Source organism: Frieseomelitta varia, unplaced genomic scaffold (assembly GCF_011392965.1).
Source record: "Frieseomelitta varia isolate USP_RPSP 00005682 unplaced genomic scaffold, Fvar_1.2 scaffold_558, whole genome shotgun sequence".
Classification (NCBI taxonomy): Eukaryota; Metazoa; Arthropoda; class Insecta; order Hymenoptera; family Apidae; genus Frieseomelitta; species Frieseomelitta varia.
Window position 1 is genome coordinate 144,901 of NW_025110321.1, and position 23,038 is coordinate 167,938.

The window sequence follows — 23,038 nt, forward strand, 5'->3', positions numbered from 1 at the left end:
ATATTTATATGTATCAGATGCTATACAACATTTTTCAATGCAAGTAATTATAAAATTATAGAATTAGTAATTATAGAAAAGAAAGAAAAATAGAAATTTTTCTAATTTAATCCAACATCTCTTAATTTGAAGACTTTTTATCTCGTTTTCAATAAAAAAGAAAAAGGTATGTAATTGTGTTTGGAGCATAATTTTTAAAAAATACTAATTTTAGTTAAAAATTAAATTTATTTATCGCCTGTGCATTCTTGAAAATAGAATATTAAAATTTAGCTTAAGATAAAAATCATATTTCTCGAAGCGGTATGCATATATATGTATATATGTATGTAAGTATATACAGCTTTGCTTTTAGTTTTACCTTAGGCAAGTAAAATTAAATCTGACATAGATGTCATTACGATCGATTAACGGTCATCAAGATATCCGAAAATCAATATGGATTGTCAGTCGAGACCTCCGAATAATCGCTTTGCTTTCTTTTTTTTTCTTTTTTTTTTTTAATTTCACGTTCTCTCTGATCTTCGAAATATCACCGAACGTAAAATTTAAAGGTAATTACAAAACTTGATGTTTATTAAAGTTCGATAGTACTGTTCACTTGCCGTCCATCGTGTTATACATATTTGTTCAAATATTGGCGCAGAAGTGTTTCAATTTGAAAATGCGTTCGCATACACGAAGATCGGAAATAAGATCGGCGCTGATCATCAAGGTATAATTAAAGCAATAGAAAAGTTTAATATACGAAACGGTTAAAAAATTTGAAACGTAAATCGTGCTTGGGCATCTCGATTTCTTATAGAAATATTAATAATTAGTCGTGAGATTTGACTCGTGTCGAATCTTTTGAAAAAAAATTTATACGTTCGTTAATACGGAACGTGTAATATGAAATGTTCGAGGTTGTGTCATCTGTGTGATCGATATCTATGCTTAAACTCTTAATTCGACCAAGTTACTTCAATCGTGTCAGCAACGAATCGGTTACAGTAATGCTTTGTTAATTAGCCTGATATATTTGTTTATTTTACATTCGAGATATACTATGTAGAGACACTCCACGAAGTCAGTTCTAAGAACTGGTGGGGATAGCTATGGCCAGTTAACGCGGCACTACTGCACAATTCAGAGCACAGACGTCGCAATCGCAATAATCTTTCTCGGCTTAGGATCGAAGGCTTTGCGAGCGTAACAAATTGAAAAGTCAGAAGAGAGCAAAACGAATATGTAAGTACTTTGAAAAATTGAGAAATTTTTGAGAAAAAAAAAAGAAAAGATGAGTGGAAACGAAAAGAATTTCTGTTCGTCGACGTAAATCGACGTTCATACTGAACTTTCCGTTTACAGGAAACGCTTTCCGCATCTGCCCGCAAATGCCTTGTACGCATGGACAAACACTTTAACAGAAGTTTGAGGTAAATCCTGACTAAAACACATGTTCGAAAATTATAATTTCCCGAACCCTCTCCCCCCCTATCATTCTACACCTTCGTACATGTGACTGTATTCCTTATTCCTACGGTTACTGATTTCGGTATAAAATATACATTTTGTAGGAGTGACGAAGGATAACATTGACATTAAAATTGACGTAGCGTACAAGTGGGACGTTATTCTCACCCTCGCCGGAACAGACATACTCTTGCGTGTACGTTATTTCTGTTAATTTACAGATCAGGCAGTAATAGATCTTGTATATATATATATATATGTATATATATGTTTAACTTTACTTCCTCTTCGATTCTCCCTGTTCAAATATTTCAAACTGTTTAAATATTTGAAACTGTTTAATTCGAATAATCACTTAAAAAGCGCACATTATCACGCGTGGTAACGTAAACATTCGTTTGTATACAGTACTGCTTTGTTAATTGACCGCAGCTATCCCCACAAATTTGTTAGAAGTTTCTTCATGGAGAGGGGTTGGAAGGGGAGTGTTAATTAGCGGCCAGCTACGAAGATAGTACTGTATACGACGTATGTAAAATTACAATTCTTCGTGTATCTTTCGTTTCTTTCCCTTTTGTTTCATCCCATTCGCTCACGCATTCGAAACATACTTTCATTGCGCGATGATGCATGGAAAAATCGAAATTGAACGATTATCACGACGAAGAATGATCTAACAAATATTAGATATCTGTAATACCGACTAATAGTACAGGTTGCTTCATATCTAATGGAGAATTTACTTGAGAATTAAACGCGATTGATGACCGGCTTTAATGATGCACGATTACGTTTCTTCGATGTACGAGGGCCAATTTGTGCCTTATAAAGTACAAGTTCGCTAAGAAAATATATAATATACGCGAGAATTCACTCTTACACAGAGATACATTCTAATGTAGCATCGTTCTATACCTTACGAACGTTAACAATATAATCGTTACAATACATGTATATATAGTCGTTACGATTATATATATATCGATTCACTCCAATTTTCTCTCCGTTATTATCTATCCTACTAAGTTAGTGTTTTACCGATGTAATCGCAATTTATAATTCTAGCAGTAACCCATTACCGTGATCGATATGTTGCAGTTTTTTTCAGTGGACGATCCAACGTTACGTAGATTGAACTGCACGTGTCCCCGTCGTTTTTTTTTCTTTTTTTCTTTTTTTTTCTTTTTTTATGGTAATCGACGATTGATGAGTGAGAATAGTAATTTCACTTAGCCATAAATCGTTATAAAATAGTACAAATACGAAGGGTCTCCTCGCACTCGAAGAAATCGCAATCTCGTTAGATGGGAACTCAAGAAATGAAGCATGGCCTGTCGTCGGATGCTGTACAAACAATGTAAAAATCCGCGTCGATTTATCGTTAATAGTTACTTATTCCTTATAGAACTATATGTACCGCTTGGCATAATCACGCTCTACTATGGACTAAAGCTATTGCTCGTTTTCTTCAGTCTAACACGCATCGATAAAAGTACGGCGAATCTTTATCGTCTCTTGGAAATTTTCTTTTTTTCTCTTCCCCCTTCAGTGGTTCGATTCGATCTCTTTTTTGTTTCCAGCTTGTCCCTCTCGCTTCGGTTTTTGTAAAATTAAACTGTAATGTTAGGCAGAGTGGGAGCTGGAAATGAAAACAACTGTCTCGATTTTCCGGAATTTAGATCGCACAACGATTGATTGTGAGTAGAAAATCCAATTCGATTTCCGATTGCCTGTGGGATTCAGAAATTCTTCGTTTAAGAACGTACGGGAAATCTCGAGTAATATCGGCCAGAAAAATCTGAAAAAATCTCAAGGATGTTAACAACCACTGAGGTAACACCTCTTGTATATAAAAATCACTCGTTACGTGATCGAAGTGAATGAGCAATCTGAAGCATTCACGTCCTCCATGAAGAGACGTACCGTGCTCATTGACGGACGCATAATTGGATGCATATTGGATATATTTTTTTTCAACTTGTATCGTGATTCATCTCTTTCATTTGCAATTCGTGTTTACGGATACGATCAAAAAGACGTTAAAACATGTTCCAGGTGATCGACGTCACCCTGTTTAAGGTCGCTGTGGCAGCAACGACGAGTCGTCAACGAAAGGCACCATCTTGTTTTATTCGCTTACAAACGACGGACGCCCGTGTGAAATTCTAAAAGAATCGATAGCGTACAATTTCTTTTTAAACCCGTTTCTTGAACGACAAGTACGGATGTCGGGATTCATCTTCGTTAAGGTTGTACAAAAAGATACGATCGCACCAATTTTCTCGGATATTCAATAATCCATATATCGCTTCTTTCTTTCTTTTCTTTTTCTTTTTTTTTTTTTTTAGACTGGACTTTTTGTCCCAAGGCAAAGAAAACCAGGAAAAAGGATCACGATAAAGATGACTGATAAAGAACTGGAGGATCTATATACCCGGATTTTTTTTTTTTTTTTTCTTCATAGATATCCTCGCGTGTGCATAGATCGTGTTGTCGGCGTTTAACGTTCCTTAGGTATAAATCTGTAGCAGTATCAAAATAGTAAAAATGGTGCATATGAAGACCATGAGCACGGGTAGGACCAGAATGAATCGGACTGAGCGGCGTAAGCCGCTAGGCTCTTGTCATACAACCTGTTCACCTGACTCTATTGAGTCGAACAGGGGTCGTTCAGCTTGCGGATCGTTGTTCGCCGACGACGCTGTGCCTCCACCGCCGCTGGAACTTTCTCTTCTAGTTTTGCTCGTGCCGGAGAAGCATAAACAACCGGACTGATTGCGATTTCTCTTCAACGTCGGCTTATTTTCGCGGTCACGTTCCGCCAAACATTTTTGGTAGTAATCATAGTCTTTCAAATACCTATTGAACGATAAGTCAGATTATTAAATTATTAATTAATGAAACTTATTTGATGGAAATTCAACTTAAGAGAAACAAAACAACTTAATGTTTCTCTATATTCTCTCTAGAGTATTTTGAAACACGCACCACACTGGAGGCCATCGATGCTCGTTCAGGTATTCCTGGTTCTCCGGATGCAAGAGGCGTACGCTTCGCGGAGACATCTTGCACAACTTGTTGTAATTGACGCACAAGTGGTTCATACACCAGTCAGCTAGCTGATCGGCGTTATGCAACTGCAACATGCAAATTTCGCGAGTAAGCCATCTTGCAATGAAGTTGAATTCATCGATCATGTACAAGTCTCGTTTTGAAGAAAGAGCTGACCTTGCATGGTTCCAGCAGTCTGAGACAGTTCTCAACGGCCTCGTTTCCTTCATTTTGAGACAATCTCTCGAGATCTTCGATTACTCTGCTCTCGACCAAGTTCACCAGTCGTTGCAAACAGAGACGATTTGCCAACTCTAAGAGGTTCAAGCACCTGGCAGAGGAAATTGCTGGCACTTCGTCCGTATAGAGATAGCAGAGCAGTTTGTGGAACGTATATTCGCGTACACCGGGAAACACTATCTGTTCATTGAATTTCATTTTTGCAGTTTCATTAATTTATGGAGCAAGACATTTAAAAAAAAAGAAAAAGACATTACACACGATGAGATACATACCACTTTTGCGCTACTTTCACGGAAATCTCCAGAGAACATGGCCTTCATTACATCACATCGGGCAGTGAGAATCGCTTTGTGAGCTGGTACGCTTCCATCGTCTAGTTCGAATATCACATCAGCGAAAAGTCCTGAAACAAATCACATTTTACGATGGGAATAATTATTTCAAATTAAGTTTTCTTATTTCCGATGCAATTTTTATCAATACTATACCTTGTTCTAGACAAATGTCTTCCAGACGTTGCCTCACCACTTGTTTATATCGATTGTTAAGATCGTTATTGAACTGGTCTCTTGTCTGCAAAGTTCCAAGCACCATCAGCAATTGTGGAAGCTCCAAGAATTCTGCCGCTTGTCTAATCTCCTGTACGTGAAAGAAGCTGAAATTAATTGACATTCATACGTAATGGTAAATGAATGTAAAATGAAATTCTTGGGATTCCATATTTAAGTTATCAGCTGAAAGAAGGTTGGTAATATTTCTCATGCACCCATAATCGATGAGATCCTCTATTTTATTTAATGATCCTTGCTATCTAAAAATATTTAAATCCTTTTTTTTCAATTGTTACGTTCTATATGAATTACTACTAGTATGAACTATTGTGCTTTCATTATTTGACATTTTCATGAAGATTATTATTAGATAAGGAACATGCTAAAATGATGACAGATGTGACAGTGACCTGACAAATTGATTTTAGAAATCGATGATTCGATACTTTTTTTAGCTAAATGTTTCTAGAATATGCGTGCGTGTAGCATGTGTTCATGTGTATATATGTGCTCGTGTCAGCAAACGTATTTCACATTGTACTAACCAGTAGAAGCCCGATAGGAGCTGTCTGAAAGAATAGAGCCGCGTTAGTTCCCGCATACGGTACTCGTGTTTAAATTCTAAAACTTATTATTCACATAAAGTACTCCTCCGGCAAGGAAATTAGATTTACTCTACGTCTTTATCCCCGAAAATAGTACAACCCACTTCTGAGTATGCAGATATTACAAAATACTAATTATATAATTTTCTGGAATTCCTACCACTGATCTAACTTCCTAAAACAGATTAACTAGTTGCTTCGAAAGCTGTTTAGATAGGTTTACCATTATTACACTTGTACTATATAAAAAGTAAATGCATAAAATTTCTTTATAAATTATTGCATATATTTATTGTATTATATAAATTATATAATCAAGTTACTTTTTTTTATGTAATAATGACGTCAAAAAAGAAAATGAACGTAATACAAGCTATTATATTAATCAAAAAAAAAAATTTTTTTAGATGGTCCACGGGTGTACCTGCCCGCCATAGATAATTCTACCGACGCAACGTACTTGTAGATCGTGATACCGTTTATCCAAGCTGCCCGTATAAATGAACTGCAAGCATTGCTGCATCGCCTGTGGTGTAATTAATTTAGACAGCGTCACCACGGTCGTTGGTTGCTGCATTCCGTTTGTGTTTTCAGTCTGTAAATTGATTGGACGCTTATTATTGTTATTATTACAAATTCTCGTTAATTTATTAATTTTGACTTTCAGGTTTACGAAAACTTACCAAGCATACACGGATGTTCTGGAAGGCAGGATGATTGAGGTCTCTGGTAGTTCCAGACGGTTTCTTTTGGTTCTCCATCGTGGGCAGTACTTGAAAGCTCGAACGTCGCTTCAGTTGTTCCCAAACCCTGTAACATAATTCATAACAATATCAACGTTACTATTGCAAATTTGTAAAATTGAAGGAATCGTTCAAAATTTAAGACAATCTTTTCTCGAATGAATGCAATTCTGTCACGTTTTTTACGCAATCTTCTTTTAAACGTTAAAACGAATAACAGATTGCAGATGATAACGTAGGTATGTTGTCGTATGAATAGAATTTGCTGAATGAACTCACTTTGCAGGTTTTGATTGATCAATACGAATCAGGCACTCAGTGTCGTCGTTAAAGTCGCCGACCGTTGCTTCGCCGAACGTACTCACCTTAACGAACAATTCAAACGAACATATTCGCAAAAGGATAAGACAACAAAGATGTAAACGTACGATAAGAAACGAAAAAATACCATGCTTGATTCGCTGGAGCTTCGAGGTGTTTGTTCTTGAACGAGTTCCATGGAGAAAAGTCGATGAAACGCGGGCGATGCAGCGGCTAAAAGACACCTATGCGCGGAGAACGTGCAGTTTCCGGCTATCAAAGTCACATCTGTGTGAACTGGCTTCGTCCATAACGTTTTCATGTTCTCCTCGTAGGTGCTCGCCGCCAGACACACTTCCGGCGGGACAGGTTTTGGTGGACAAAACGGTGCCTAAAATATATTTTATTAATTTAAATAATTTAAGTCACTCTCTCTCTCTCTCTCTCTCCTTTTGTCTCTTAAATTAGCCTTTTCTTAAATAGGCAGAAAATATACCTGAAGTAAAGGCCTCTGCACCCTTTTTAAGTTCGTCATCCAGAATCGCTGCTGGCGTCGCGCAATTAAGGCAGCGCGTATTGAGTTCTCGAAAACTTCGTTAACACCGTAATACGTGAAGACGCTGGTCTCGTAGTAACAAACACCAAGTTCACGTGCAACAGCTCGAGCTTGATCAGGCATTACCAGATCGCTCTTCCTTGTGGCCCTAAATAATATATAAGGATAAAAAAAAAAAAATAGAAAATATTTTAAGGGATTGAATTAAACAATATTTTTAAAAAATTTCGAAGAATCGTTATCTTTATAACAGAACGTATCTTTATGAAGTAAGATTATAAGCAGAATAATCATGAAGACGGTACTGAAAGTCGCGATGAACTTTGAAAATCCCTCGGGAGCCTCCAATATGTCAAGGCTCGGTTAATCCCGTCCCATATCGCGTGGCATATCGAAATAAAATAATCTTCGCTAAACTGTTCAAGCAATACAGATGCAAAAATTTAGCAGCCATGTTTCATCGATTAAATATACGAACGTAGTAAGTGAATTCACAATTCTGTTAAAAGTTTGATATATTCTACTCTATTTAGGTCACAGAAAGATGTCAATCCCATATTAGCTTGATCGTATGAACCAGTGTTTCCCAACTTATAATCTCTTACTAGCCAATATTTGCACAAAAATTTTCATTCCGAAAAAAAAAGATACGCTGAAAACGTATATTTTTTAGTCTGTAATTCTAATTTATAATTATACATAGACACACAGTGATTCGGAGTTTTTGATTAATAGCATAATACTCGGCATATCAAGAGAGAATTACTCAGGATCTCAAGACTTGCTTTCCCAGATAAACGATAAGATCTATCGATAAACCATAAAGGGCCCTTAAGGACCTCTGTTACTCAAGATCTACTACTATACTACGATCGTTCCATCTTGGTGTGCTAAAAGTCGAACAGAACTCATTGCCCTACTCGACCTTGTCGACAGACCTTGTCGATAATGTCCTCGAGTTACCGGAAAAAGGATAATTTCTATTTGATAAGAGACCGCAAAGTTCAATTTCTATTTGATAAGAGACCTCGTCGTCCGATCGGCAAAAGGTCGCAGAGCATTCGTGGAATCAATACTTTGACACACTTCGCGGAAGAGGCCGTCATTGAGGAAGCATCGATGCATTTGAACGAGTTCCAATATAGGGTGAAAAAATCGATCCGGGGAAAGAGAGTGTTGCTTCTAAATGTGGAAGGGAAAAAGGCTGGCTATAGTTAGAGAGCGATAATGTACCTCACGAACGGACTCCGGTCACGGAAATAGCTCAGATACGTCTCATCTCGGTACATGTAACGTAGATCGTTCTTGCAGCCCACTAACAACACCGGGGTCTGCGGGCAGAATCGTCGTATTTCCGGATACCACATCGCCTTGCAGTTCCGCAGGGATACAGGATTTGTTATGGAGAAACATAGTAGCACGACGTCCGATCTGTATTTATAAGGAATTCGACAATTTATCGTGGTAATTTTCAACATATGTACTTAGACAGTGTTTAATCTTTGAAAAATTAAATGAAAAATTGCTTTCTTTTCTTTTTTTAGGGAATGACAAGTAGAATTTCTTTTAGTTTTTAAAACTATCGTAGAATAAAATCTGAAATTGTAAGTATCAACTTTGCTATGATTGTAGAAAAAAAAAACAAAGATATTTTACAATTTGTTAATTGATGCGTGGAAGACAAGAAATTTGAGGAATCGAAGATCGAGCACTTACCTGCCGTACGCGAAACGTCGATCCTTCTCGTGGTCGCCAAACGTATCCCAAAGTCGCAGGGAAACATTCACGTTGTCGACTACCTCCCAAGAGCGTTCTAAAACCTAGAAAACGTAAGGCGTAAATTGTAATTTTTTTTTATCCTAGTTGTAGTTTTATATTCTCAATGAAAACGGAGATACAACACAGTTTGAACTCCTCTGAAACGATTTAAGGGTAAGCACCAATGTAAACATTCGTTCTTAACTACAGAATTTTCAAGTTGGAAGTTTCCTCTTACTTTACGTTTACATCACCCAATTTATTACATATTAAAGGTAGAGACTACAACTGGTAAATGACATCGAACGACAACTTCATGAACTCACGTCCTTGTAAATTCTATACTGGTCGATGGCCCAGACGGTGGGCACGTGGGTCGTCAAGAGTTGCGACAGCGACACGTGTTTGTTACAGGCTCTCGCGCAGATCAGCCTGGTCTTTCCAACTGCCGTATCGCCGACAACCACGCACTTGACCAGTTCCTGATGTGGCTGCTCATTGTCCATCACCGACAATCACCCCTGTTCATCCAATACGGCCTCCTCTCACGTGCCAGGTCGTTCGAAAACGCGGTTTCCTCCGTTGCTACCGTTTCGTCAGTCGAATGGCGCAACGTCCACATCCGATCTTCACCGTGAAAGATGACGCCGCGTCAATCTCCGCGGTCTCTTCCGTTCCCTCAACGACGCTGCAACTAAAATCGTAAAGGGACAATCGTAACGATACGATTGGTCAATGGATCTACGCACGCGATGTCCTTGGAAGAATTCTAAAAATGATCTAATCGCTGCTTGGAAATTATAAGAAAAGAAGAATGGCGCAGACACAGAGAGGAAGGAAGGCTAACTTGAGGGCTAACTTGATACCGGTTACGTTGCGTGACGGACTGAATTGCACTGTAATGCATCCGCACTTTCAGTGCGTTTGATCTTTCGTTCAACGTAGCTTTACTCTGATTAAGTTCTCGGAACAAGATCTTTCTATGGATCATAGAACATCATCCTTAGATAGAATGGGGTAATAAAAATAAATGCAGATTTTGTGAAATGAAAGACATTGAAAAACGGTCTTAAGCGAAAAGTACGAGATACAAGATTGAAAGTTAAACAGATGCTGATAATGATGTAGATGTAGTGCAGACGTTCGGTCACGTAGGTATTTTAAGCTTACGTGCAACGTTCAGACGTCCAGGCACCGTGTGAATATACATGTATACGCAGAATGCCTATTGATTTGACCCCGTAAGCGCCTCCTCTATATTTAGTATCGAACGTTCGTAACTTCAACCTCAATCCCTATCGCCTATCACCTTAACCCTGAACCAAGCCATGGACACTAAACGTTTGCACGTTCACCACGAGCTTCAACAACTGTCGTTGATCGTGTCATCCGCGTTTAATTGAACCTCGCATCTTCGTACCGGTTTACACCGATTTTTACCGAAATTTAACCAGAGTTATTATTTATATCAGTGCACGAATGCCAGGTACTTTCTAGGCAATTTGTGACGTTCGTTTTTGAATATATAAATATCAATTCCTATATCGAAATCGACGAGCTTGATTCAGATTGTTGAATTGGTCAAGAGTTGGTTTTCTTTGATACTTTTTATTAATTTATTTTATTTTAATTTTCTTTCTTTGTTTCAGATAAACTGTGGATGACACGTGCATATACATATAATAATGTGAATTAAAAAGTAATGTGACTAAAAAATCATAAGATTAATAATAAGATAATAAGAAGAAAATGCAATTAAATGATGGAGACATTATATACAGTTACTACATTCCACCAATAATTTTATACTATCAATCATTCTTTCCAAATGGATTTCCAATATTTTATGCCGCACTCAGACGAACAAAAGCTCAATCAGACTGAAATCAGATATAAAAAGTGTTTTTTAAAAAAAGTAACAGGAAGATCATATCTACCAGTGAAAGATCATTAAAAGTAGAGAGTTTGACAGAACAATCGCGTGACACGAAAAATAATGTCCTATCCTTGGTTACACTATATAACTACTGACTTCGGACAGAATGGACATTACATTGTACGTATCTCACATTCTGAAATATCGATTTCGACAATAGATCTTATCAGAGAATGATTGCAAATGAAACTAAGATTTCAAACAGTAGCTACAATAGAAAACCTTTATTTCGCTAAACTAAAATTATAGACATTTTGTTAAATCAGTCACATTTAATAGACAAAAGAGAAAGGAACCTTTTATTTCCTATCTAAATTGAACGCTTTGTATCTTCGTTCAAAATACGCGCGCAATAATTTTAGTTTAAGTAAGGATCACAGTGCCAATGAGCGGTGAAATACGTAATTCGATCATAATCGATTCCTCGCACTCGATCCGTAATATCGAAATGTAACGTAAAAATGTCAGTTTTAGGCGGGAAGCGCTGCAAAAAGAAGCAGAAATTCATTCAGAAGTTCACTTCAGGTAAAACTTGACATTTTGAACTTTTCATTCTTCATTTTTAGATGATTAACACTATATTTAAGAATAAGTTACGATACTGTAAAATACTGCTTTAAATTAATAAATGCTTTGTTACAAATATCTTTCAGGTTATTTCTTCCATGATGTTCGATAATTCTTGTCTAATTGCGATGATTTCCTTCCTTCGAACCAGAATTACACTCACAACAATGATCTTCTCATTGAATCACAAATCGCATGCAGTTTTGTCTCTCTGGTCGCATGTCAATCATGTCGTAGGATGAAAGATACAAATCGACACAAGTGATTGGTTATATTACGAATTTTCAACGTATAGTAACTGCAGGTATGTATTATACCCGTAAGTAGTAACATTTCCTTTCTTGTCTATATCTTATTCGTTAGATCAGGATAGGTTTTCTTGCACATCGTGGTTTTGAATGTTAATAACGATGCATTAATATTTAATTTTTATGTATAATATGATATCATAATATCATAATAATATATATTATAATATTGTACTATATATATATAATAATATTATACTATAATAATATATATTATAATTTTAATTTACATATATAGTATAATATTAGCATAATAGAATCTGTGATTGTAGATACACAGAGTATATTCATTATAATTATATATGCAAGATTATTTGCAAAGATAAAATATCCATATGAGTGCATGGTACATACATAATGAAATATGAATATTTGAATAAATTTTACATTGATTTTGTTTGAGTATTTTCTGGTAGAGAAGTCGGGTATACTCCGACATTATGAGTATTGCAATTTTTATTGAAATTATTATGAAATGTTAATGATGTATTACATGTATTGTTGTACATATTTAATTTTCTCTCATGTTTTATGATAATATTATCTGATTTTCATATTCATGTATATTGTCTGATTTCCATATCCATATAATTTGAGGCATGAAATTTAAAACGTGAAGATATTAAAGCTGCAAAACGACACTTGGCGAAAGGTAGATTTCAAAATCAGGGCGAGTTTCGAATGTTACATTTGTATCTTTAAAAATGTACTCTGATGAAGGAATCGTCTGAGGATATTTCTATCAATTTATCCACTGTTAGACACAATTGTTGCTCATTGAATTTCATATTATATGCATTGAATTTACTTTTACTTAATATTTCATAAATTTTCTTTTACTTTTATTTAATATTTCATATACACTGAAACTTTTACTTAATATTTCAATAACTTGCTAGATTATTGAAGTAAATTATAAATCATTAAATCATTAAATTATAAATCATTATAGAGTCATTGACTGAATCAATTATAATCAATTTTAGTATCACTGAAAATTGAAATAAAATGATTAACTCGTTAGATGATAAAACAGACACGTTTAATCATCTTTTTAGCTTGATTTTCTAGGGAAGCAATTCGAGAATGATTTATTAACAGTGAATTTTTTGCATTTCTCTCAATGAAAATTGAAATTTCTAATTTTTTTTCTTTCATGGATGTCATGAGCTTCTTTGAAAGCTCGTTCCAAAGTTAATGGCCTTTTAGGCTTCAAAAATTCACTTTTTTGAATAACAAGAATTATGATGTGTCACAGAGGTGAGACGTCAGGATTTTAGAGATGTTTAGATGGGGCATGGCCGAAAACAAATTGCGATTTTTTTTATTGTTTCGAGAGAAAATTAATTACGATTCGCGAGTCGCAGAGTCGCGAAGTAATCAAAATTTCGCGCAAACTTGCAAACTGGAGTCGCGAATGGACGTTAATTTCGTTAATTTGAATTAGAATTTTTCCTTGTTTGCTTCGGTTTCGTCGATAACCAGTGCTAAGTAACAACGTTGATACGTGTCTGCAGAACAATCGGAGTGAGTCACGACGTAAAAATCGAAGCTGTTGGCTCGCTCGATCAGCCCGCCTCTTGCGGAGCGCCTCTTCCTTTCGCGGTCCGACTCTGTGAATGAATCCATTCTAACAATAAGAATCCACCCATCAATCGACTCGCTCGCTGATATCGATTATTTAAGAGCCGAAAAAATTCAGTGAACTCACGATCAGAGAAGATTCGAGGGGATTTTTTCAGAATCATCTTTCGTCTATACAAGATTCTTCTTGGAAAATATTATATTATACCATAATTTATATACCATAATTTACAATGGGAAATATGACTTCTTTAAGAAAGATTATACTTTATCATAGAAAAAAATTCAGGATAAAAAATTAAACACAAGTTGCCAGGACATTTCAAAGAAGAAGAGCCAAATTATTTAATGTGAATCGAGATTTTTCAAATGTCTAACTGCATCATGTGTCTGTTTCAACTAAAATTATTATTATATTTTATTAATTTTTTTCATTTTCAGTTTCATTAGTGGACATTTAAGAATCAATATATGAAAATGTGAATATATAAAAAAATATCAAAATGAGAAAGTTAATTTTTTTGTCAAATATCGTCTGAATTCTCCCAATCCGGTCCACTGTGCTCCAACAGAAGAAGGAGCAATTTCGCAGTTCATTGCATGCTGACCGAACACCCACAGTTGAGAAACTTCTTCTTCCATCGTGGGAAGAAAAAAGAAAAGAAAGAAAGAAACAAGACAGGAAAGAGAGATCGAGTTTAGAAGAGGAGTTGGACAATCGATAATCGCGGCACGCGGTCGCGAATCGCATGATTACTTATGCATCGACGACAATTAAGCGTCGTTCGCGTTTCCTCTGTCGCAGGCTCGTAAGTTGTCGTCGACTTCTTGCAAGGTCTTATCGATCAGCGATACACGGTTGGCGATTACGTGGCGCACGAAGATTGCCACTGTTTGCGGTGAATTACCGGGCGACCGGAAACGATCAACGATATTCGTAGGGCGAAGAGGATGCTCGAACTTATGCTGCACTTGAACTTATCGCGCACGCGGATCGTTAACGCGACCTAGAAATAAGTACGTTGGATTTTCGATTGGCGTCGGCTTATCCGGGCATTTTAATTATCAATAAACTGCACTAGGTACTTATGCACCCGTGATGAAAATTATTCACAATTTCAATTGGAGTTTCGATCTAGTTGCACAACAGCTGTTTAATATGAAAGTTTAACGAAAGTTCAATTTTTTATCTGTGGTGGGCTTAATTCTATTTCGTGCAGAAGTTGTACAAAATATGGTTCACATGTGATATTGAGAAAAATTATATTATACTATATTAGGTATTAAATTATTAGACGTTATGTTAGGGATAAAAATTAATTCCAAGCATTAAACGGTTCATACGTGCAAACATATGAAAAGATAAAGCATAATTTCTAAGATAAAGGACTATATACTGTTGTGATATTTAACATTTACGAGAACAACGATGTGATGCAATTGCAATAGAAAAATGGCTGGATTATGGTATTTTTATCGTTGATCTTTTATTCGCTTAAAAATTGTAAAAATTCAGATTTTCCTAAAAGCATTGAAAAAATTTTTTTCGCAACTAAATCCTAAGTCAAGATCCTCAAGGATTCCTCAAAACTTGCTGTACGATTTTTTTCTTTTTTCATTAAAAACCTTTTAGAGTTAGGCTATGAAACTCAAAGTTTATTAAAAAAAAAAAAAAGTTAAAAAGAAAATCTCAAGCTTCAAGATTTCTGTTCTCATTGTTCAGTCATATTCTTCATTACAGTTAAATTCCATTTCTTGTACCCGCAAAAAAGTATAAATTCATATAAAAATTATCGTCGTCGAAGATACCTGTTATTGAAATTAATTACTGGCTAAAATCGGTTAACGAGTGTTATTCAGTTCAGAAAGTATTCAGGTTAGTATTCTATTCGTTTTCGTTTGATTTCAGTAGGGTGAACGTTAATTTCGTCGGTTCATTCACGAGGAGAAGCACTTCGAGTATTACACGGCGGTTTTGAATGAAACTTCGCAACTAGGTCGAGGCTCGGGATGTATCAGAAAATGATTTCGTTTGAAAAGCATTTAAACGCTCGATACTCGAAGAAACTGACGATTCCCCTTTCAGACAGGCTCGAGTAACCCTCGTTAACTAATAAAACCGTAGATGAAATCCTTATTTCGATGGATAAAAATTTGGGAAAGAAAGAGAAAGAAATGAGGAAGAAAGCGGGATTAATACTGACAACAATTACACGTTGAAATAAAAACTTAACTGACTGTTAAATTAATATCAATATTAAATTAATATCAATATTGAGATTGAAATATCTTTTTGTCAATTAATATCTTTTTGTCGTTCAAATTCCTAAACCATCTTGCTGAAAGCTTTATTTTCAAACATTTCTGAATTGTATGACAACATAATACGTATATTTATGACGATGTATCTTTAAAAAAAAATGGCTGGACTGTTACAACTTTTCCGATATAAGGCCCAATTATAAATTATAAATTGAACTACATATTCTGTTATAAAGTACAATTTAGAAGAATTAATATCTTCTTTTAATCTTAATTTTCTTTTCTATTTTCCAGTTAAAAATTCTGACAAATAAATATTTGGAGACGGAATATTTAGAAAGGTAGTAGAAAAAAAAATTAAGATTAGAAGATGTTAATTCTTTTAAACTGTACTTTATAATAGATAATTCTGTTATATATATATGTAATAATACAATATCTTTAAAAAAAAAAAATGGCTGAATCGCTTTTCTCACGAACCCAATTATGAATTGAACTATACCTTCCAAAGTTTCTTTACATATTTTTATAACATCCACCTCATTTATTCACAGCGTATCGAAAATCCTCAACTTTCTGCTAAAAAAAAAACAAAAAAGAATTCAATTCCCAACTGATGCTTATCTGCATCAACCATTTATTCCCTCGAACCACACACTTTCTGTCTAGAATTTCCTCACGCAAAAGTGTAACGTCGACTTTAACTCGTAATTTCAATAATAATCACGCCAATATTCTTTTTTTTTCTCTTTCGAGCAGCCTTATCGAAATCCGATCGATGAAGTGCCTAAAAGTAAACGTCAAGGTGACACGGACACGTATTGCGTGTGGTAGGTCCCTTGACGCATTGCAGAAGAACAAAATCGTCGTCGTCGGGAGAGAGAGGTCAGCGAAACGAGCGGGGAAAGGAACGAAGCAGTGCATTAAAAAGTAACGTGAAAAAAAAGAAGAAGAAGAAGAGAAAAAAGGAAAGGAGGGAACAAAAAAAAAAAGAAGGAAAAGAACAAGAATGATGGCGCATTTGAACCGACGGAGGAAAGAACACAGCATTCGTCCCTGCCCCGGCTGGTAAATCAATTTCGTCGAAGGACGATCCGAGAGTCCGAGAATTGCGGCGGGGTCAACGAGCCGCGCAGCGACCGCATTAATTAAGTAAACGCTGCTCCTATTGCCGACCTCTTTCAACGGCTAATCGCTTTCGACGTTCGCGCGATTACGTTCACAGCCTCTTCTACCATTTTCAGCCTCGAAATTTATTAAGAGAAATTGTTTACTTCCAGCAATTTCCTCAATTGCAGGATTATTGGTTGGTAATTAATAGTAAGTCGTCGATGATCCAGAGGATAGTGGATGGAATTAGACTAAGAAGTATTCTTTGTTATAAATGGACTACAGATTTTTGTTCATTTGCTATTGTAAAATTTTCAAAAAAGTGCAAAAAGTGCACGTAATACGCAAGAATGTGTAAAATACTCAAAGTATTCTCTTTACAATATTTAATAGATAAAATAATGTTCTATCTAGACTTTATCTTTTAGTTATCTTTCTAGAAATGTGAAACTGCATATAACACATAGTCTAGTTGTAAATTACTCATTTGCGTGATCATTATTAGAAGATATTGAGATTTTTGTAATATGTCCACTTTGTATATCCAAACTATAATCATCGATATTTCAAACATTTCCAATATTGTCCAATGGATTGCATGCATATATTGATACAATTTAATTATGCAAATTTTATCTCAACGTCGGTCTGATCTAGCATATATTTATTATAATTGTATGTAATATAATAAGTATTTATTATAATATTATTATAATATTTACTATAATTGTATGTAATATAATAAGTATTCAAAAAATGTCAGACATCTTACTCTCGTGCAAGATCAAAAATGAAAGAAATTTCAATTTCCAATGAAATTAAAAAGATTCGGGCAAGATTCTTATTTGAAATTATTAAAATTAATGTTATTAAAAATTTTAAATTTGGGATGTGTTAACTGAAAGTGGCTGATTATGGAAACCTCTGGTCAGTTGATGATGAACAGGGAAATCTGACAAGATTTATATCCGGATCATTGTTGTAATCTTTTTGTGTACCAGAAGATAATCACACAGAGACGCGCTCTAGGAAAAATCCACGTGTGATCGCTTCGAAGCAATACATTACACCAGGGACATCGGTTGCACGCAGTGTAGTCTCTTACATAAGTCAAAGCAAAGGTTAGACAAAGAAGCACAGAGAGCATTGCCGACTGATACAGTTGACACGTAACACGGTGTGTTTTCATTTGGACACCGGTTTTCATCAGCAAACGAAACACCGAATCGAGTGTAGAGTCTTTTTCCAAATCTCCACGAACCACCAGCAGGTACAATTAGTTAACGATTAACGTTCGACAGACTGACGACGCTGTTTTGCGTCATCGGGACGCAAACAGAAAGTTTAAGCTGCATCACTTACCAACTTGGAAGATACTTTGACTTCTCAGACAAGCGACTCTCGAATCTGGCAGTGTTCTTTTTGAATTCTAGATCCACGGAGGTGCACTCACTGCGGGTCCAACCGAGCCAGAAGAAACTGTGAACGACGTCAACGAGGCCGTCCAGTCCAAATTAATGAAAAGGTTCACGCCGGTTCCCTCGAACACGTTGGAAACGCGAGAACAAGCGAGAGACGGTATCGAAACGCGAGGACATTTAACAGGCTAAACCATCCACGTCCGCAATGTATACGTATTGTATACGTATGTATACGAGCTATGTAGACGAAACGAAGACGCCGTAAAACACGCGAAATCACGTCTCAGTTCACAAAGCACAAGCGACGATGCAATCGGAGCAGCGGTCTTCGCCACTGATGGAAGACGAGTCCATAAACGTTGCCGTTTCACCAAAACGTTCACGAGATTCTCGGCGAGACGAAACGGAACGACAGAGAAGTGAGGTTACGTAGACGCAAGCTCGATGACACTGAGCTTGCACGAGCTACTCAGCCTCTGATAGTCGATGACTCTTTTACAGCCGGGAATTTCTCCTCCTTTTCCTCCTGCGTGTCCCTATCGCCTTTCGGATCGTGACAATGGACTAGAAGCTGCAGCGGCACGCTGCACACCCAGGACGCACCACGCAAGTTCCAGCTGACGTCCTGGCGACGAATCGAAGAAGTGGGGAGGAATATGAGGCAGCCGAGCGTGGTGGACAGCCCTCATGGATTTAGATCGGTCCTCCTCGCTCCGAGGCCCGTCACGTTTCACGTTTCTCCCGATATCGGCGATTCATTCGACAGTAACAGTCTGTCTGCAGCGACAGCAGCTCTCAGAACATTTCGTTCCGCCGGGCATTCTTTAATTTTTGAGGATGAGACGGAGGAACGTTTCGCGAGGTTCTGACGGAGAGCAGGGCGGGATTAGGGATTATCTGGTTATCTTTCATAACCCCTTAACTGTTATTGGCGATGTAAAGTTAATGTGTGAAAGATTAAAGGTAAAAAAAAAAGGTAACTCGTTATTTTATCTGTCTGTATTGTCAGTACTACAGAGAATGTGAGATGTGAAATACTGTGTGAAGGAGAAACGTTGATCCGTGTACGTACAGTGTCTTGCCTCCGAACACCTCGAAAGCCAAGATAAACGAACGAACTTGGATTGCTCGAAGAAGAAAATGAAAGAACTGTACACTGTATTGCTCAACGAAACTTTATTCCGACAGAAGAACCAATTGCACAATTTATTCGACGACGGTTTCTTCCGTCCATAAAATGGAAATAGAAAACACGGTCGCGAAACCAGACTGCCGTTAAGCCGCCTAGAAATGCGTCCCGTTGTCCCGACAACGCACGTGTACTCGCCCAGAGAGGTACACGAGCAGCTCGATCGTCGACGACGAACTCGCTGTGGCTCCGCGAACGAACGCCGCGGTATCAGCTGGTGGTAGAGGGAATCAGAACGACGAACAGGAAGGGGGAATCACAAAGGCAGTGAAAGAGGGGACTATAGGCTTTGACGAGAGTCCGAGCAAGAGGAAACGACCAGCAGTCGACCAACCGCGCGATACTGAATGAACTCGTCTCTAACCCCGACACGTCCTACCTCGTTCCCGAGCCACGAGCCATCCTAGTTTACCACCCCTTCGCCTCTTCCTCCGTTTAGTAACGTATCGTCGTGAGAGAGAAAGAGAGATTTTTGGACGTCAACCGATGATCAAATCGTCGTAGCAGCCAGGACTTGAGAAAATTTAGACGCGACGGCGATTTAAGTTGTAACATTTGGAAATTACCTTTCAAAATACTTGGAACACTCTATACACTTGACTCTGTCTGTGAATCTGGAATTCTTGATTTCTCAGCAAGATGATTAATTGACAAGGAGAAGCTTGACTTTAGATTCTAAATAGATCCCCGTGCTCTGTAAATAATCCAACTTTGCTTCTATGAAACCATTCTCCAAGTAATTCAGTTCCCTCGAAGCTTTAGCTCTCTTTGCAAGACGATTACAAATTAACCGCCGCCGCCCTCTTACTCTTTCCTTCCCTCGTCTCTTCGCCATTGATCTGAATCCCTGTGTGCGAAGCAGAAACAACAGAATCTTTTTTTCTTTCTCTGTTTCTTAAAAAAAAAAAAGGTACAGGAAGTATCGTGGGACAATCGAAAGCTGGTATCAACGAGCCAGTCGTTTCGTTGGGGATTAGAGGGGTTAGAGGAGCGATTACCTTACGATCATCGAGATCGTAAGACTTCGATAAAGGGATATCAGTCGGCGGGTTACGCAAAACAGAAGTCGAGAGACTTCGAGGGAAATGTAAAGCGCGTCGGGGGGCGGTTGGCGACGCCGCGTTTCACGCGCATGCCAGCCCCGCTCGCGATGACGTCAGGGCCGAGGAAAAATCAATTCACCCCTGTACAGTGCGGCAGGACAGGGACGTTGTTATATCTAACGACCACGGTCACCGTCATTGAATTAGCCGAATTAATTGTAGTTCGCCCTAATCGATCGCCCTTGGGCCAATTTGCAGTTTTAGAATTCTGCCGATCGTTTGATATTCTGGAGATCTTTCTCGGAATTCGACCGAATGCCGAATGTTTCCCTGGAATCAGTTCTCCTCGACAGAAGGAGAGGAAGAAAGAGAGGATGTAGGGAGACACGCAGTTGGACAATGGAGCGAGCTTCTTCGGCGATTTATCTCTAAATGGACAGAGCTGGAGAATTTTAATACAGGAGAGAGTGGCTGAGGTTGCTTGAACTGGAAAACGGAGAGAAAGAAGAAGGGAGACCTAGTTGTCACGTGACACGGTGCGACGCGGCGAAAAGTCTCGCGAGAAACTTGTACGAAAGATTGGAGTAGTATTCCACTTCGTTTACATTTTCATTGAAATGATACTGAAAATTTGAGAGCTACGTAACACAATGATAAAAAAACGATATGATTGACTATATATTTGAGGACCGTGGCTGCATATACTCAAGATTATGATGTTTGAGTTTCTTTGAAATACTTGAACATCTGTCTGCAGTACTACGTCTTAAGTTGAATCTCTTAAACAAACTGAGATTAGAAGGACAATAAGTACTAGTAAAGTCCTCGCATCGTGAAACGTTTCGTTACGCAATCCATTCAAACGGCACTATTTAATCGATTAATTAATTGTCCGTTCCAGCTCGTTAAGGCCGCACATGCCCGTATAATTGGAATAATAATGCTTATGTAATGCAAGACGCCACTTCGAAAATTAGTAACGCTGATCGTTTTCTCGCAAACGCAAGAATGGATCCCGGATTGCGCAACATGCAAATTGACAAACTTATTTCAACGAGTTTTATCAATCATGGATTACTTTAGTCTGACTGAATTGGCGATGCTTGGTAATTGAAATGAAACGGTGACGTCGAGTCCATCTCAATAACCAATGAACCTTTGAATTATCGTGTTTAGTGTTAATATTTAATTCAAGTTATATTTGATGAAACTTGAAAAGTCAGAGTTAGATTTAAAGCACAGAGTTCATTGGAAGACTTCAAAAAAGCCAGGCTGATATACACATAGAATACACGTGTAGTATTTTTTTACATACTTTTATATTTTGACATGTTAGTTTAGTGTTAATATTTAATTTAAAATAATTCAAGAATTATTTCATGAAACTTAAAAAGGCAGAGTTAGATTTAAAGCACAGAGTTCATTGAAAGACTTCAAAAAAGCTAAGCTGATATACACATGAAATACACTTCTATATCTTGATATATCTTCAAGAAGATATTTTCTAATTTTTCCTTTAGTTTCTCCGTGCCAGAAAAAATACACTGAACTAAGCTAAAATACACGTAGAATATTTTTTCAGATCTTTCTATTTTGATATTTCAAAGAAGATATCTTCTACTTTCTGTTTTAGAGATCACGTTTCTAAGATCTCCTATATTCTCTATATTCGAAATAACTCACCTGTTATCCGTGCTTGTTGACTGATTCTTCACCGTCGATCCCAGGAAACCAAACTGTTCTCCGCGTTCGGTAAACGACGCTACACCTTCACATGATAATTGATAACGGCTGTTTTTCTGTCGCGTCGCAGAACGGCACGCTCGTTCGTGGCTCAGCTACGAGCAAACAATCCGCAAGATTGCTACCGAAAGGGATTTCTGCATTGCTGTTGTCCCGTGCCTCGATGCTGGGCCACCATTAGCTCATCAAGTTGGTTAAACGAACACGAAAGAAGGCACAGACGCCGAACGAGGCGGGCTTAAGTGTCTGGAGCTGTGTCGTGCAATTGTTAAGTAACAGTTTAAATCGTGTATGGGCTGATGAGCGCAACGACTTGGTGCACGTTGCAACGGATTAATATCTGAATATCTGTCGTCGTGTCAGATCGGCAGTATGTTCGTTCCAAGCGATTCAATTTAAATTATTAATGTATATTGTTCCTAATTAAATTCCTCGAATCTTTCTGTATCGGTGACGCGTAATACTTTTTCTTCTTCTTTTTTGGCAAATATTGGACACGGTAAATTTGAAATGTGTGTCAGTAGTGTCGTCAGTTTTTGTACAATCTCCTCGAGAAATTGCATCGGATTCTCTGGTGCGCATCAAGTAGTTGCGTTTCGCTTGGCAATCTCTT

The 23,038-nt window shown here is 37.3% G+C and overlaps 1 protein-coding gene and 1 long non-coding RNA gene across 6 annotated transcripts; one reads left to right on the plus strand and one right to left on the minus strand.

The window, feature by feature from the left end:
* Positions 1 to 547: 547 nt before the first annotated feature.
* On the minus strand, positions 548 to 22,639 carry LOC122533854 (rho-related BTB domain-containing protein 1). 5 transcript variants are annotated; one of them, XM_043663957.1, is made up of 15 exons: positions 22,366 to 22,639; positions 9,589 to 9,956; positions 9,221 to 9,324; positions 8,738 to 8,935; positions 7,445 to 7,652; positions 7,097 to 7,339; positions 6,928 to 7,013; positions 6,589 to 6,715; positions 6,366 to 6,500; positions 5,846 to 5,869; positions 5,238 to 5,388; positions 5,022 to 5,152; positions 4,684 to 4,926; positions 4,444 to 4,592; positions 548 to 4,314 (listed from the first exon to the last, which is right to left on the minus strand). In XM_043663957.1, the coding sequence occupies exons 2-15, from the start codon at positions 9,766 to 9,768 to the stop codon at positions 4,080 to 4,082; spliced, it is 2,214 nt and encodes a 737-aa protein (XP_043519892.1). In that variant the 5' UTR covers positions 9,769 to 9,956; positions 22,366 to 22,639; the 3' UTR covers positions 548 to 4,079. The 5 variants fall into 5 exon arrangements, with proteins under 5 accessions (XP_043519892.1, XP_043519891.1, XP_043519893.1 ...); XM_043663956.1 differs by lacking the exon at positions 22,366 to 22,639 and adding an exon at positions 18,392 to 18,480; XM_043663958.1 differs by lacking the exon at positions 22,366 to 22,639 and adding an exon at positions 10,433 to 10,653 and having other exon boundaries at positions 9,589 to 9,950.
* On the plus strand, positions 7,685 to 11,169 carry LOC122533857. Its single transcript, XR_006307789.1, has 4 exons — positions 7,685 to 7,985; positions 8,038 to 8,968; positions 9,049 to 9,333; positions 10,912 to 11,169. It is a non-coding gene; the product is annotated as an uncharacterized LOC122533857 (long non-coding RNA).
* Positions 22,640 to 23,038: the final 399 nt, after the last annotated feature.

Coding starts and splice junctions, on each gene's coding strand:
- LOC122533854 (XM_043663957.1), bottom strand. CDS start 9,768: ATGGACAATGAGCAGCCACATCAGGAACTGGTCAAGTGCGTGGTTGTC. Junction 8,936..9,220: donor CGACGTTTCGCGTACGGCAG/GTAAGTGCTCGA, acceptor TTATAAATACAG/ATCGGACGTCGTGCTACTAT. Junction 7,014..7,096: donor GCTCCAGCGAATCAAGCATG/GTATTTTTTCGT, acceptor TTGTTCGTTAAG/GTGAGTACGTTCGGCGAAGC.